Source organism: Clinocottus analis, unplaced genomic scaffold (genome assembly GCF_023055335.1).
Source record: "Clinocottus analis isolate CAN_PGR_092001 unplaced genomic scaffold, fCliAna1.0.p SCAF_17, whole genome shotgun sequence".
NCBI lineage: Eukaryota > Metazoa > Chordata > Actinopteri > Perciformes > Cottidae > Clinocottus > Clinocottus analis.
The window spans coordinates 10,981,889-10,998,440 of NW_027175898.1; the positions used below are offsets into that span (position 1 = coordinate 10,981,889).

General features: G+C 44.0%; 1 protein-coding gene across 1 annotated transcript in view; it reads right to left on the reverse strand.

Annotated features, from left to right (window-relative positions):
• Window positions 1–275: 275 nt before the first annotated feature.
• cdin1 (CDAN1 interacting nuclease 1) overlaps window positions 276–16,552 on the reverse strand; it is a 54,452-nt gene continuing 38,175 nt past the window's right edge. Inside the window, exon 11 of the mRNA XM_068581023.1 lies at window positions 276–1,512. Within this exon, the coding sequence (XP_068437124.1) occupies window positions 1,359–1,512 (154 nt within the window). The 3' untranslated portion in view covers window positions 276–1,358. The remainder of the gene's footprint in view (window positions 1,513–16,552) is intronic.

Genomic DNA, 16,552 nt, shown 5'->3' on the forward strand with positions numbered 1-16,552 from the left:
AGGTTGTAAAGAAGTGCAACACCCAACTGCTGGATAGTCACACACCTTTACACAAAAATCAGGTGTTTCTACTCTCGCATCTGTAGGCACGTAACTTAAGTTAATGTGTATATAATGAACATATAAAGTTTATGCTTTTCAATATTTTACAAGCAAGAGCAAATACAAAATAGACATTTTCTTAAAATGATCACAGTGTGAAATGTGGGATGAACACATAGACCTAATTACTTTGCATTTTGTTAAATTATTCAAACCAATAATATTCAAGGAGCACAAATCTATGAGCGTCAATAGAAACACAGACAATTTATAGACAAAAATGAGTCACCACCAACTTTTATGATCAATGAGTCATTTGTATTTGTGAAGCAGAAAATGCCAAACAAGCTTCCTATATGCTTTTTATTTTCTGTTTTATATCGTTGTAAATTGAGTACCAGGTGGAGTTAGAACATATTCAACACATGAATTGTTAGAACAAATATAAACAACAAACTGATTTAAAAATATGAATATTATTTAACTTTCTGTATCCAACACCAAACAAACCAACTGAAGAGAAAAACAGAAACACCTGTTGTGTAACGCCATTGTTGTCACTTCAGGTCGGTCGCAGCTGTGTGAACATTTGTAACCCAAAAGTAACCAAATACAGTTATTGAAGTAAGATAATTCACTCGGAAGAAGCAGATACAACATGTTGACAATATTTGTGCGATGACGATTAGTTGCGACGTAAACCCATCCTCAATAGATTATATAAAGTGAAAAAGGTCGCACGGAGGCCATCTTTATTCCGAAATGATCCTGTTTACCTCCCGGAGAGTGACTGAGAGGGCACCGAGTGACGCAGGTGAGAGACGGGCTTCCACCCAGCCCCCGGACTGCCCTTCTCTTATCTGCTTATGGAGTGGAGGAGGAAGGAGTGACAAAGGCCAGGGCTTTGGGTGTGATAAGGAAGGGCCTAATGTCCTGCTTCGGTCCTGGCTCTCACCCTGGCTGTCCGTTTGCGAGAGGCCATCCAGGGGCCAGGAGCTGACCGCGACCAGGAAAGACTCCAAGACAGTGTTTTCGCACACAGGTATGAATCTGACCCCGTTGCTGTCAGATATACAGAAAGGTGGTGTGTGTTTACATGTGGTGGCTTTGGGGCAGTGAAAGAGAGGAAGGGAGACACAGACAGCGGGTCAGGTGGAGTTCAGGGCAGAGTCGTCTCACTCCGCAGGAAAGCCAAATTGCTTCCGGATCTCGGTATACACCCCTGTTCCTACCCTTCCCGCCTCCTTGTTTTCCTCTCTCTTTCCTTCCATCTCAAGTTTTTTTTGTGTTTTTTTTTTTCTTCTCCCTCTTTGTCTTCATTCTGGCTCGTGTGGCGGTCCGTCCTGCTGAGCGGCGTGGCACAGGACAATGTCTGTCGGGAAGCAGTCTTTGAGCAGAATACCTCTGTCTCTTTGGCAGTCCAGCTCCTCTATGAAACCGTACCAGTAGATCACAAGGCCCGGACCGAACCTGCAGCGCAAAACAAAAGCACATTTTTTTCTTCGTACATCACAGCTGTCACGTCTGAGAGCTAGGAATGAGTTACAGTTTCTTTCAAATTCATATCTGCAAAATGCTTAAGGCGGTTGATGTTGTATTTGTAAGCCAAAACAAAAAAGCATGAATAAGTAAGTGAAGCGATAGAAAGATGGGACACAAGCAAGATTGATCTATGAGAGATAAGGTCACTTAGGTTTTTTTTCCTTTGATCACCATGCAGGAAACTTGTGTTGAATCAAATGAAAAAGCTGCCAGGAAGATTACCATCTTTCTGACAAGGTGATACACACTTGATCACATTACAATGGCAGTGAAATAACAATAATCTAAGAAATAATAAAGCTCTACGCCAAGGCCTCCGGATCCTGTCGTAGGAAGCTTTTGGGACATAGCAGAGCACACAGAGTTCAACACAGAGTCTGAGACTTAAACAATCTGCATCTGGCGGCTGAAGTTAGCCAATCCAACAGCGTCCAGCTGTTTCATTCACACTCACTTTGAAAGCCAAAGCAACTTTGCCTCAGTTGGCAAGTACTGCACTTCCTACAAGCTATAAATAATGACTTGCCAAGCAACGCAGGAGTCAAGTTCAGACTATTTAAATACAAGATGTTTTACTTTTCTTTGTCCTATCCTTTGTTCTCTCCCTCTGATCAGTTTGTTGCTATTGTCTCTTATACATTAGACACAGTAGCTACTGTACACCTGAAGGTCTGCTGGAAGGTGTAGAAACAATTAAAATGAAGGAGTTCTTCACCGGGAATGTGCAACATTATTTCACTACTTCTCCCGCTCACAAAGTCAATGAATCATCTTTCAAGCTATTTATTATGCCCCAAAGAGCCACCGGTGGCCCCTCTCTGCCTCATATAGATCATACATATTCTTTGAACATTAGCTGCCATGCATAAAGACATGTCACAGTTGAACTCTGAACGGAGAGCACCTCAGCTTCCAGAATCAAGGCGGCTGACAGTGCTCCGGTCCCAGACACTCTATCCTCAGACAGTTAACAATGTTGTGGGGCCTCGGGAGACCTAGACAGGAAGCTAGCCAAAGGGCCGCGGAGAGCAACAGGAGTTCAGCTCCAAGGTAAAGTGCATAAAACCTTGAACCTGTGATCAATCATTTTGTATTAAAATACGGGCTTAAACACCCTCTGGTGTTATTTTAATAATAATTAAGTGAAGATTTCATCTCTCATATGGTTTCAATTTATGAGCTTATAATAAATACCTTGATGTTTGACCCTGACAACTTTAACAAGATATTCTAACCACATACATTTTAAACGCGAGTGCAAGAATCAGTCGTCGTGACATTGCCAGCTATGCATGTGTGCTGTTGACCGTGCCTTCAGGCAATGCATGTTCTACATACAGCACTTGCATGGAGGCCGACACATGCACAACAAAAAGTATGTGACTTTACACGCACACACCCTCCTTCAAAGAGGCCCTTGCAGCAGTACATGCTTCTGCACCCCGTCCCCGGATTCTACATTTTACAGCGTGTGATTTACGGTGCTGTATCTATGAGCGAACAGGCCAAAGCTAACAGCCCTGGAGAAAGCCCACAGATGCACACTGAAAGTTCACCACAATGTCACACACATAGCTCAGCCTCTCAGCACCGCACAAAGGCTCGAGCTCCCAAACTCTCATCGTTTCCACGGCCCGCCGCCGCACATGGTCGCCAACTCTTAATATGGAAATGTTATGGAAACAAAACCTAAACATTTACATTAGTTGACTTTGGAAAAGGGGTTATGCTCTTCTTTTCATTCAGCCGCCGTGCTGGATGCATTTCCTGTGCTCTGGATGGGGAGGTGCGGCTGAAAAGGGGAGAGAAGGGAGACCGGGCGGCAGAGAGTAAAGAGAAGCAACCTTCTGGAAAGGTTAAAACTGTACATCAACAGATAAGGCAGCGGTGTACGATACATCATGTCTGAGGTCTGTCAGGGGAGGCAGAGCGCAAATTGAAACAAGCAAAATTATAAACACAGAGGAGCCATGTCACCGAGGCCTCTCCATGCCGTAAAGAAAATAAATGGACTTTGAATCCTGCTCAGAATTAATACAAGTCGATACCACAGGGAGCTGGAGGAAAAAAATCTGAGACTGGGAATACAAACAATAACACGGAGGGGGAAGGGAAAGGTCAGAGGGTAATATGGGCCGTACGGCCACAGTATGAGAAGAAGAAGTTCCAAGCACTATCCAGACACCCAATAGAGCAATAATAAATATACAGTACATGCTGCCCTATGTACTCCTTTACAATCCCTTTGTGTGTAATAACGCCGGAGGAAGTGACTGGAAGATCAGTTTGGTTTGGAGGCAAATTATGGTTTATTATGTGGGTTGGCTCATCTTAACCTGGTGGGTGCCGATTACACACACGCACCACCTCGACGTCAGAGTCAACCATCTTCCAATAAACACCTAACTATGTAACGAGTTGGTGAAATTGTTTGTGAAACGGAGCTAATTTCAGCAAGGGGGACACTTGACGAGCCTGGGCGTGGATTGCGGCTGCCAGCCACGCTTTCGTTAGTGTTAATGAGCGGGTGGTGGTCGCATTTAAAGCAGGTGCCAAGCAGCTTACTTCGGCAGCTTAATGAGAGCAAGGCACTTAGGAACAGAAACGCTGGAATGGAGGAAAGGGAGTGTTATTAGTGTCTGCCTGCGCGCACACACACACACACACACACACACACACACACACACACACACACACACACACACACACACACACAGCAAGTCATGCAGCCAAAGCCTCACACAGAGCTGGAATTAAAGCTCTGCTTCTTAAATGCACCACCCGTATGTACACAGAGCAGCAGAAGAAAAAAAGAAAACTATGAACTGCGATCTAGTGAAAAATGCAGTAAAATACAAACTGTACCTTTCAAATAACGTGCAAACTGGCTGTCTTGATTTTATTTATGCCCGTCTCACTGAGAAGTCTGAGGTTGATGGAGGTCAAACAGCCCCCCCCCCCCCCCCTTCAAAAAAACTTGCTGTTTAACATTTCTACCGAACAAACAGATCAAGGCTAATTTGATCTGCCACATTTGGTGAGAAAAAGCTTTACTAAAACAGGGGGTTGAGCACTTCTGCCAAAACACATTACGCGACATGACTAATTATCAATAAAATCACGGTGAATTTACGCTCGACTTTAAAACACGTCATTTCATTTTACATACCGCGCAGACCCATTTTAAACAAACGCCCCGGTGATGATTTAGACAGCATAAGCCTCTACCTGAGCATGAACTCTATGTCTCTGAGGTTTCCCCACAAAGACCTCTTTGTTTTCAGCATCCATACATCAGGTCAGAAGGTAGACGCGCTAAAGCGCTGCCAAACATAAGCTTCAGTCAGTCTTTGCTCTGCTCCCTGAAATGCAGGTATGAAACCTGCTCAACTCCTTTAGAAGCAGAACGCATTGAGAGTAATTGGGTTGAGAGGTACAGTGGAATAAAAGTCCCTGTGTTAGAGACAGAAGGACTACGCGCACACACATAGCAAAAGACAAAACTGGGTGTATTCGTGACAAATCACCTTTCATGGGCATTCCATGCTATAGGCAGCTCCCTATTTGAGTTTATTTACAGGGTCAGATAATGACTGCGTGATGTGTTTTAAAGTGTGGAGTTTTAGGGGGAGGGGGGCGGGGCAGTGACCCAGGGCCTGCGTGCCATGTGATATGGCCCGCAGCTGATCGCGGTACGTCCAGCGCGTGTACTTCAATGGCCTCTTAGTGGCTGTTTGTAGCAAGTCAGCCAGCCCTGCGATGAAGACGCCCTGATAACGCGAGCTTCCGTGCACACAAATAGGATATTTAAAAAAGGCTGGCTCTGCCTGGAGGGGCGTCCACGAGCGGAGAGGTAAATAACCCCCGTGCTACAAACTATACATCCTCCTGTCCATAAATAACAGGAGTTGAATGGAAGAGTAAACCTCCCACAGACAAGTTATTAACATGACCGGAGCTCAGAAAAGAACACCTTCTTTTCTCTCGCCACCGCCATCTTTATTGTTGCGGGCGAGGAAAAGTTCAAGTCTGCTCAGCTATGTACAACACAAATACAAGGCAGCCGCAGCAAACAATCCTATGTTAAATGAGTCAGCCAAGCAGCGTAATTAAGGTGGGATAGAGGGCAATGAAAAATAAAACATCTTCCGCCAGGTGTAATTCTCCCCGACATTTTTATGTTTTCTGTCGATGGGGTATGGAAAGGGAACGCGGCGCCGTGGCGGTCTTTATCACTGTTGGAGGTAGAGGGAGGGCTTTTTTTTTTTTTTTACGTGTATGTATGTGTAGTGTTGGGCTTTAACATAGATGTGTGGAGGTGCAATGTGTGCGTGTGACGGGTGTGGGAGGTCAGGTCAGCGTGAGTCCACTGCTTTATCAAGTAACCATAGAAACTACATCTGCACATATTTTTTTGTTGTTGCGTTAGCTGCCTGTCGAATAACAATATGCTGCGATGTTGTCCAAATCAAATCTAATGTGTTCCTCTGTATAACTTTGTTTTGAGAAGATATTTAAACAGAAATAATATAACAATGGATTTGATGACACTATTTGATAGCAATTTCAGTTACTAATATAATACTAATTATGAAGAAATAATACACTTATATCATGTTACTGTAATATAACAATTTAAATCTTATACCTATCTTAAAATCATGGTATATTACAGTGTTTTCACAATATATTGCCCTACTTTAGAGAAATATTATCATTACAGTGTTTTGTCAGATGTATTAATGTAATGCATTAGGGCAGTAGTTTTTGAATGTTGTGGTGTGCTCTGAAGAATACACATAATCTAGTTAACACACACACACACACACACACACACACACACACACACACACACACACACACACACACACACACACACACACACACACACACAAGTAGGATGCAGGTTTGTGGTACTCACAGCAAAATCCACACAATTTGTGGGTAAAAGAAACTATATTAAAAAAAAATGAATCTAAGCCTTGCACTGAAAGTAACAAACTTTTTTTCTGAATGATGATTTGTACAAACAGGTTTTTCTCATCATTGTATGAATCACCTTTAACTCCCAACACGTCACTCTATTGTGGGACTTTTCTCCCACCAACGAATTATCACTTTCTCTGACCTCAGTTTCCCTCACGTCCTCCTATCACCTTAGTCACCTTCTCACATTAACTCACACCTTATCTTCACTCACACACACGCACTCTATATCAATCAGCTGATTGATAACATGCCTAACACGTGATTATTTTAAGGAGCACATGACCTAATAAGCAACCTTCTTACACCATTTGGTCCTGGTTAGGAGCCATTTGTGCAATATTATGCTTCCCGAACAGCCAGTGGGAGGGAGCTTAATCAACGTTTGGAACTCGTTAGGTCCCTTAACTGAGCATGTCGCCGACCGCATTAGCAACACATATTTGAGGGACAAGTGTGCGTTGTGTGTGTGTAATTTGTGCTGGTCCCCTGTAAGATCTACGCTGTCACGGTCCAACGTGCTTTGACACACTCTGGTCTGCTTTGGATGTGGAGCGAAACCAAACAAGGTGTGGTCTGGCTGTGGATGCGTCTGTTTAGTGTTCAGAAGTTGATCCAAACAGCGTGGAGGACCCTGCATGCGACAAAACAAAACTTACCGACGACAGCTCTCTGATGAGACCATAGCGATCAGTATTAAAGTTGGGTTGGAGTTATGGAACAACTTATAGATTTATATACTAAACAAATCCTTGTCTCTTTTCCACGTTTAAATTCAGCCTTTGTGATATGAATGCAGTAATAAGAATTCTCTGTGTGCGTGTTATTCCCGGGCTAAGGGTTCAGTCGGTCAGCGTTCACCTGATCTTTACTCAGATATCGACTCCTCATCCTTTATAATTATGTAGATCATAAGAACGGCTTGATCTCATCAATTATAACACACTAGTTGGGTGTTCATTAACACCTGATATTATTAAATCATATTATGCCAATGTCTGCAGAGGGTGTTTTCCTATGCAAGCGCTGTGCTGAAATCACGAGTAGGCAATAATCTGTGAGTGGACGTGTGTACGTTTGAAATGTGTGCGAGACACAAGATTAAGATTACCGTCATTGCATCTGATACTAGGAGTAAAAAAAACAGCAGAACAAATGTCTCCGGGGCTTTCACTGTTTTCAGATGAGGCTTATTAGTCTCCAAAGCCAAACACTGGCCGCAGCGCTAATTTGGAGATCTGTCCAGAGAGTCCCTCTGGCCTTTGATGAGTAACCATGTCTGTAGGTTCTGCTTGGAGACAGGAAGCCACCCCGCGGTGGCGGGCGAGCAGGCTGGGGGCTGGGCGCCTGTGCAGACGCCGAGGACTACGGCGTCAAGGGGATACATGCTCCTTTAACCTGTTATTGTGAACTCCCAGCAGCCCTGGCCGATAATTGCCACCTGTCTCTGGGGAAACACAGTCGCAAGCAAGCAGAGGGACGGCCATTTTGTGTCTGCCGCTGCTCCCCGCCCCACGCAGCCCTGGTCCTAATCCTGCCCTTAACCCTGGCGGCTGATGTGTTTTCAATTTAAGATGATCCCCCGCTACAGGCACGGCCCTAATCAACAACAGTTTGTACTGTAACCCTATCTGCCCTCGCGAGGGCAGCGTCAGCCTGACCGGGCGCCTGCAAACCTGGTGTGTCCAGCAGAGGAACAGTGTTGTGTGTTTATATGTATGGATGATATCATGTTTATATGTGAGGTCATAGCATGTGTGTGTCTGAGACTCGACTGTTTGGTTCCCACATTTTGTTCTGCTTTTGAAACAAACATATAAACATCCAAATTCACGTTCACTTCTAACTCGTGGGGATCGGATCACAGGTCTGGTCAGCACAACAGAAAATAAAGGGAGCACCGATATTAATTGGATTTTAATGGATCATTGATAATCCATATTGTTGTTTAATAGCAGATGGTCTACAAGGCTCCAGTCAATTTATTTGCCACCGCCCTAAACAAATATTTGAACCACTCTTTAGTCTGTAAATCATTTTTCCCCTTAAAAACACACAAATATATATATATATATATATCAATTAAAAGAAATCTTGTTATGAGTAGTTTTAATGATGTATTGTAATCTGCTAGTAGTGTCAACAGGTCAGAATTCATAAACAAATCTATTCATGTGTATGTGACAACATCTCTTCAAACAACTGGATTTATTCAAGTTTCTCACCAACACAAATCTTTCGAGATTACATGTGAACACTTTATGATTACGTTGGAATTTACCTTTGCCCAAAACTCATTTTCACCCAACAGAGCCTGAACGCATCTTAAAGTAAACGTTCTCCTCGTGTCAATTTAAACACTGATTGGTTGTTTACAGTGTAACATTATCAGAGATCAGCGACCAGCAAAGCATCCGCGGTTCACATGCTCTGGAAAAGCCACAATATCCGCTGGCTCACTCTTATATCTTCAATTCTGCTGCCACTCCCGTGAGGGTGGAACCAAAAGTTCGGCATGGAAAGGCAGGTGTGAATGTTTGTTGTGCAGAGCCTCGAGTAGAACCCTGCCCCGAGTTAGAGTGAGGCCTCTAATGTCTCCCTGGGAGAAAAAGAGGCCTGGCTTTCGTCCAAGTCAGCACCTTTGGAAGTGCAGTCGTGTTACCACCACTAAATCAACATGTCAGCGCCCGGCCCAGTGAACTTCTTCACCCAGACTCCACCGCTTACAGCTACCCCACACACCTAATGAATTGGTGTGAATGCCCATCTGTCTGGTACAATGAAAAGGGGAAAGGACATCTGAGGAGAAATAGTACAAACAATCACATAAAATGTGTTCTTTTCGGCTTTTTCAGCGAATATTTGCTACATACGACAGGTAACGGGATTCCCCGCCATCAAACTTGGCCTTGGAGTCCAAAATGTAACTGTCCAAGTTTGGGGGGCCAGTTTGGAGACGGACTCGGGCGAAGGGCCACAGAAAGCTGTGTGCTTACTCTGCAGTCTGTTTACATTCCAGAGGGTAATTTTAGCCCCTGGGGGGGGGGGGGGGGGAGCAGAGCAGGGGGGGCCGACATGTCGTTGGGGCTTGTCAGTGGTCGACGAGGCCAGCCGGCGCAGTGGCGGCACCTGGACATGTGGGTGGTACATAAAAACACACGCAGACCTACAGCGGACAAATCACTGAAAACGTTTTTCTGGGTTCGTGCTAATCAATTATTTACGAGGTTTAGTGAGAGGAAATTTAAAAAAAAAAAAGGAGCCAAGTAGCATCTTCTGTGAATAGTAGAAAATGGTCATGGCTATTTTGTCTGCAACTCAACAGAGACGCACTCTCACGGGGAGGCCGAGTGGAAAACCACACACGTGGGGGGTGTAGTCTTGCTAACAGGCCCACCACAAAGCAGCATTAGCCTTTGGACAACACAGGATATCCCCTGTGTTTTCACTGATGATCTGGGGTGCAAATCTAATTTCATTGTAGTTTTTAAGAATTTGCTATCCAAACAAAAGAAATAATCCTAGTTCAAGAATCGCTGGGGGCTTCTGTGCGCGTGTTGGGATTTGTCTTTTTATTACTCCCAGCCCAGAGTGTCCTTTCAAAGGGCAAGAAAGCAAAATGTCCATGTGTGTGCTTGTGTGCTGGTGCACGTGTAAGAGAGAGGGGGGAGGAGTGGGGGAGAAAGAGACAGAGAGAGAGAAAGAGACAGAGAGAGAGAGGGAGAGAGAGAGAGAGAGAGAGAGAGAGAGAGAGAGAGAGAGAGAGAGAGACTTAGGGCTTATCGAAACTAATTAGGCGAGGGATGAGGATGGAAGTTAAATACTGGGCTACATGTAATGAAAGAAGCAGAGTGGGGGACATCTAGGGGTCAGGCCCACACCAAACAGTGGTCCTCAGGCAATCTGGTATTGATTTTCACTCGTTTGGGGATGAAGGTGGACAGGGGGGAGGGAGCCATGGAGGGAGAGAAGAGAGACGGGGAGAGGCGGTAGTGCAAGAGTCTAAAGGTCTTGTGAGTTGTCAACTTGACAGTTTAACCCCTTTTGGAGAACAAACAAACAGAGGGATCTCCTGGGCGGACAGCGTTGATCTGTCATAGCGACGATGCCGCAAAGCTCCACACAATGTCCACACGGGAGAGGCGAGAGGGGAGGGTCTGGAGGTAGGGTGGGCCGATACAAATATGCACAGGCACATTCCTTAAGCCTTACAAGATAGCACTGTGCTCCGCTTATGATCTGGCAACCCTGATCCATGAATATCTGGCCCTCAGATCAGAGGAGGATAAACTATAATGACAAAACTATATTTCCAATGAAAGGATTTAAGAACTCAGGTAGACAAAATATATGGTTTTTGCATGATATTATTTCTCAGTGGTGTTCTGTCACTGTGAATGACAACACACACGTATGCCAAAGTCAAAGTGGGCCCTTCAGTTACATTTTGGTCTTTCCCCAAGTCGAAAAGTTAGGGTCCGTCTGACATCGGAGCGCACACAGATGTCAGCGCTCCTCCCTTGTCATTCAATCGGTGAAGGCCGTCACCCGGAGCACCTTCCCTCTCATGTCCTTAAACACTTGAAGACCCCTTTCACTTTTCCCCTCAGACCGCCTCATCGCTTTGTCACATAGCCAAGGGGGACTCCATTAGCCACAGAGCCCCCAACTCTCACTTATATTTAACACACACACGCACACACACACACACACACACACACACACACACACACACACACACACACACACACAGAGAGAGAGCGACTGATCCGTGCAGCCAAGGCTGTCCACATCAAATTAGAGTGGCCCCTATTGTCCCTATTACGGCCTGCGAATGCTCCATCATGACGGATGCTACGGGGTCCCTCACTTGTCAGGAGTTGTCAGACAGATAGGGAGTCTGGATACACAGAGCTGACAGGTAATCTTAATGTCTTCAATTAGCCCAATTAGGCCTGTCATAAACAATTCGATAAGTGCTCGACCAACACAAACAGATAGACGCACGCACAAGTGCACACGGACGGACACACTCACACGGCGAGGTCTGTAGGGTATTAATGAGAAGGGTAATGGGTATATCAGCGGACGGTTGACTTGTCTTTTGTTTCAAAGCGGGGTGCGTCCTCATCCCTTGCTCTCAGCTGGGCACTGCCGGCTGCTACCTGGTCAGTTCAAATTGTACTATCTCCTTTCATTAGCGCATCGCTGGCTGAGAATCTGAGAGGCCGTGACAAAATTCATTTGAGACGAGTGGGAGCAGATTGCCTGGAGCAGGTGCTATAAGGGAGATAAAACAAAAGCAGCACCTTTTGAGAAGCTCTGTGTGTGCATGCATGCGTGCGTTTTATCTGTGTGTGTGTGTGTGTGTGTGTGTGTGTGAGTGAGAGGGAGGCTTTTCCCTGGTCTTCACATTCTTTTCTTTTCCTTGCTATGGTAAATGGGTAATGACACAAGAGTGCTTTTGAAAAGAACAGGGACCATAGAAGAATCAGCCCGGCGCACACTTGGAGTGTTTACAAAGCTGTGAAATCTAAATATTGTTTCTAGCGTGACTAAATAGGCCAACACCTTTCTGTCGAGAGGATGTGTGATAGCTAACATTGTTTGATTTGGTCCCTCCTTTATGATATCTTATCGCAGAACAACAGCGACACCCACACTACATCTGCTCTTTTTGTCCTCTAACCATTTCTTGAAATTCATTTATTTGCATTGACTATTAATTCATTTTTCTGCGGCTGCGCAGGACACGTTTCAGGAACCGTGAAGCACAAGCTAATGTTTGAAACAGAGATTCCCCAGACTGCAAACGCAAGACCTGAGCAAAGTTAGCATCAATATTTGAACAAGAACTTCACATCAACACTGCCTTGATCCTATGTACAGAGGCCCTGAAATGCCTCACATTAAGCAACAATGCTGACACTTGCAATGCTAGTCTCGGGACATTCAGGGCAGTGTTGTACAAAGGCAAGAACAAAAAAATACAATCAACATTTAAGATTTCAATTGAAACCAAGGCAAACTGCTGAATGGTGAAATCCCAAGGCTAGGGATGCCCCCGAACGGGAACCGATTAAACAGTCGTAAAAGCCTGAAGTATCGATAAGGTCCGTAATTAAGGGTTGTGCTGGCATTACTTTAGAAGTTACAGAGTGAGATCTCAAGGCAAAACCTCCTCTCCTTGTCTCTGTGCCAGTCTTTGCAGCGTGAAACACCCATCATGACAGAGAGAACAAATAGTATGGCTACATTTGACTGGAGTAGAGAATTTGTTGTCACAAATGCAACAAAACCCTGACAAGTAAGTCTGGTAAAACCAGCAATTTATTAAAACATTTGGCGAAGACATGCAGAGTTTCCTACTGTGTGTCGAGCAGCCGTTCATCCTCGTCCACTGCCGGCGACGTTAGCGATGCCGTACAGAGTTTAATCATAAGAACAGGCTGAAAAATGAAAGCTAATCGCTCAGCTAATTGTTCAGCTGCGCCTCTATTTTAAGGATTTTGGAACCTTTCGTAGATTGTTGAGCTGAGGCTACGGCCAACTTCATGTAGCCCTTTGCTGCTAACAAGAGTGTATATTTAAAAAATGTATTGATTTATTTATGTCTTGTCGGCAATGAAATACACACAATAGTGAGTTATTTAGACATTGCTGTTCATGAAACACTTTTTGTTTACATAAGAATAATAAAGCAATGTTGCTTCGTCTTTAATTGTCTTTTTTCCCCTCACAAAATAGAAAAAAAAAAAACGATAAGAGTATTGATAAGGAACCAAACCAATAAGCATTAACCATGAAAGTTCTAGCATCGATTACAAGCCTCAGGATACCAGCCCAACCTCTGGTACGAGGAGTCAAACCAACTGCTATCAGCAAGATCTGTGATGGACATCCAGCTGTACTTCTGTTCTTCAACTCGAGTGACGGCAGGAATGCCAAAGAAAGAAAAAGTGAGGCACAGAAAAGCCGTTACCGGGAAGTTGTAATAGGAAATTGCTCTTGGCAACTATTTGTTCAAGCACCAGATTTTTTTTCATCTTTATGCCAACCCAGCGAGCCCCCATTGGAAAACAGGGCAGGTCCCCCTAATGAGTAATCTATTTCAAAGCAGTCGTGTCTGGGCATGACAGTTTACTGAGAGGCTTGAAGAACTGGTAATTACCAGTGTTACGGGGCAATTAATGCATATTACACTGCGGCACTCATGGCGGTGACTGTCAGCTCCCCAATAAAAATGAGCACTCTTCAGCTAAAGGGTGACATTAATTGGGCCCTTAATGACTATGCAGAGGAACCAAGCCAAATAGGAACAAAACAGGGGACTTGCTCTGACTCCAGCAGAGGGCTGGAAATTGGACTAAAAATGAGATTAATTGCTGTTTAGAAAAAAAAGAAGGGAAAAATGTGGTGAGGGGAAGGGGGAGAAAGAGGTTGGAATTATAGGGTGCAGAGAGCAAGCGCTGCTCATACAAATGACAATTCAATTAATTATTTCATACTGTATTTTCTATACCTTTAGGATTGCAGACCAGCCATAGGCCCATTTCCAGGGCTTTGTCTTGTTATGTTGCTCGTTGGAAAAACACATACGTTTCCCAAATCGCCCACGCATGGTGTCTTGGTGCATATGTTCATTATAATGACTACGTCTACAATCTTCATTCAAGTGAAAAGAGGCTTTCCTACATAACATGAAGAAGGCATATATTGTATATGTAGCTGTGATTAATGTAAATACGATGGGGTAGTTAGGTCTTCCATAATGTGCAATATAGAGAAAAATCATATTAAGAAGGAAGTATTCAGAGTTTCTGGGTTACACACTTTCCTATGAAGCCTAAGGCCTTAAATATGTCTTTCTACTAAAAACGGTCCATAAAAACATTAAGCAGAGGTTTCATTAAAAGTAAATCTACAAAATTGCAGGCCTTCCACCCCCAGGAATGTTTGTTTAGAGGGAGATCAAGGATGTGGTAAAGACATGAAGTACCGTAATTCTGATTAATGTTGCTAAAGCTAAGCACGTACTGAACACCACCTGAATATGCAAGCTCCAAATCATAAAAATATCAGCATGCAAAACATGCCGTCATTTGCATACATTTTTGATTTTTGATTTCCTTGCTATTTAAATATGCAGTTAGAAATAGTCCAGCACTGCCTCTTGCGCTGTCACGCTGCAAGCTCACACTGTCATTGGTCCTGATAGAACTCTTCCGCTTCAAAGGGAGCTTTGCAATGGAGAAGAGAAAGAGCAAATATTTGAATTGCAAAAACACATCATCTTGCAAGGGGAGAAAATTCAAGACAACTTTTAGGAGTTAAAGACACCCCCAACCCCCAGCGAGCGAACCCCCTGCACACAGCACAAAAAAAAGTCAACATATTCAAGGCGTAAGCACTCTGCTCGCTAATTTACCATATCCAAATTTGCGTAATGGGATATGACACATTTTAGAGGGGATTGCAGAAATAAACTTTAATTTGAGGAGAGAACCATAAAATGTATAAGCTGCCCCAGTATTTAACTGAAATCCACAACAAATCCGGGTTCTCAGACAACCTGACACGGAATTGATTACAGACTGAAGTGTAATTAGCTACTTAAGTTATCCTCCGGTAGGTTAGAGTAAGCAGCACCACCACCATTGCTACTTCAGCATAACGAAAGAAGCTTCAGATTCTACGGGATACCTTTCCCCTCAGGAGTCAGCTGACAGTTTACAGCCATTTACATGCGATCGCTCCCGGAGAATTACTGGCAGCTTCCAGCTCTTGCACAAGTTGGTGAAAAAAGTCCAATAAATTATCTTCATGACAAATCAATAATATGAGTGATAGCACATTTGAAAGTACAAGCCACCAATTTGAAGCCAGGATGAAAAGAACATTGAAGCCTAAAATGTACGAGTCTGGCCACCAAGGCCACGGACAACATTAACAGCAATAAATACTCAAAATACGCTCCAGACATCTGAAAAAAGTACCCCTACAAAAGAGACAAACCTGCGTTTATGATTGTAAATTAATTTACCAGACTGAGAACTACCTTGAATTTTAAATCTGGGGAAATGTGTCTCAGTTTCTCGGACACGTGTAGAATTACTGCGAGTGGCCCAATAAACAGTTGGAAGATGGTCATCAGCTGCCGGTGGAGCAAAAATTCAAGGCTGCATAATATTCTTAAGTATCCAAAGCTTTAAATGCAAGACAAATCATTTGTGGATTCCACACCATCATTAGAAGATCAAATTGAGTTAACACAGTTTCCTTACTTCGTAAATATGAATCAACCTGAAAATAACAGTCTTAAAATGATGAATTCTTGTCATCTCTTAAGTTAACAAACCGTGAGCATTACCCAGAGCTCGTCAATGCACCGTCACACATCACACCTCCCAGTCCAACCCTCCCGTGGCCTCTCCTCCCTGTGACTCGCCTACGTGCAGACAACCTGGAGACAGGTCGGAGCAGAAATCAAACCCGAATGATGGATAGCTTTACTGCACAATGACCTCTGTCACTGGGTTTTGCCCTAAATCAATACTGGCGATAAGGGCCCTGCGCCAGCGCTCACCTTGGTATGTTCACCAGCAGACCTTATCTTTGGCAGGAGGAAGTATGAGTAATAACTAAAGACAAGCCACGACAAAACCACTAACCCCACCTTGTCAAACATAATTTATAATGTATATCCCTCTGCCTTCCCCCTCTGCTTTAGATAATACAGTAATTATATATATGAGAACCAGAGAGATTTGGGCCTGTGTGTTTGGAGGATTGTTTTGCTGTAGGACGGTGGGAGAGCTTTGCACGTACCACTGCGCCAACAGCAGGCCTGTCAAAACGATACCTACATCGATTCATCGTACAGTGCCTGCACGTGGCCTCATGCAATTGTAACAGTGTGAGATTTTCACGGTGCAATAGGCATCTCAGAAAATATCACAGTTTCACGCTATCACGGTATACG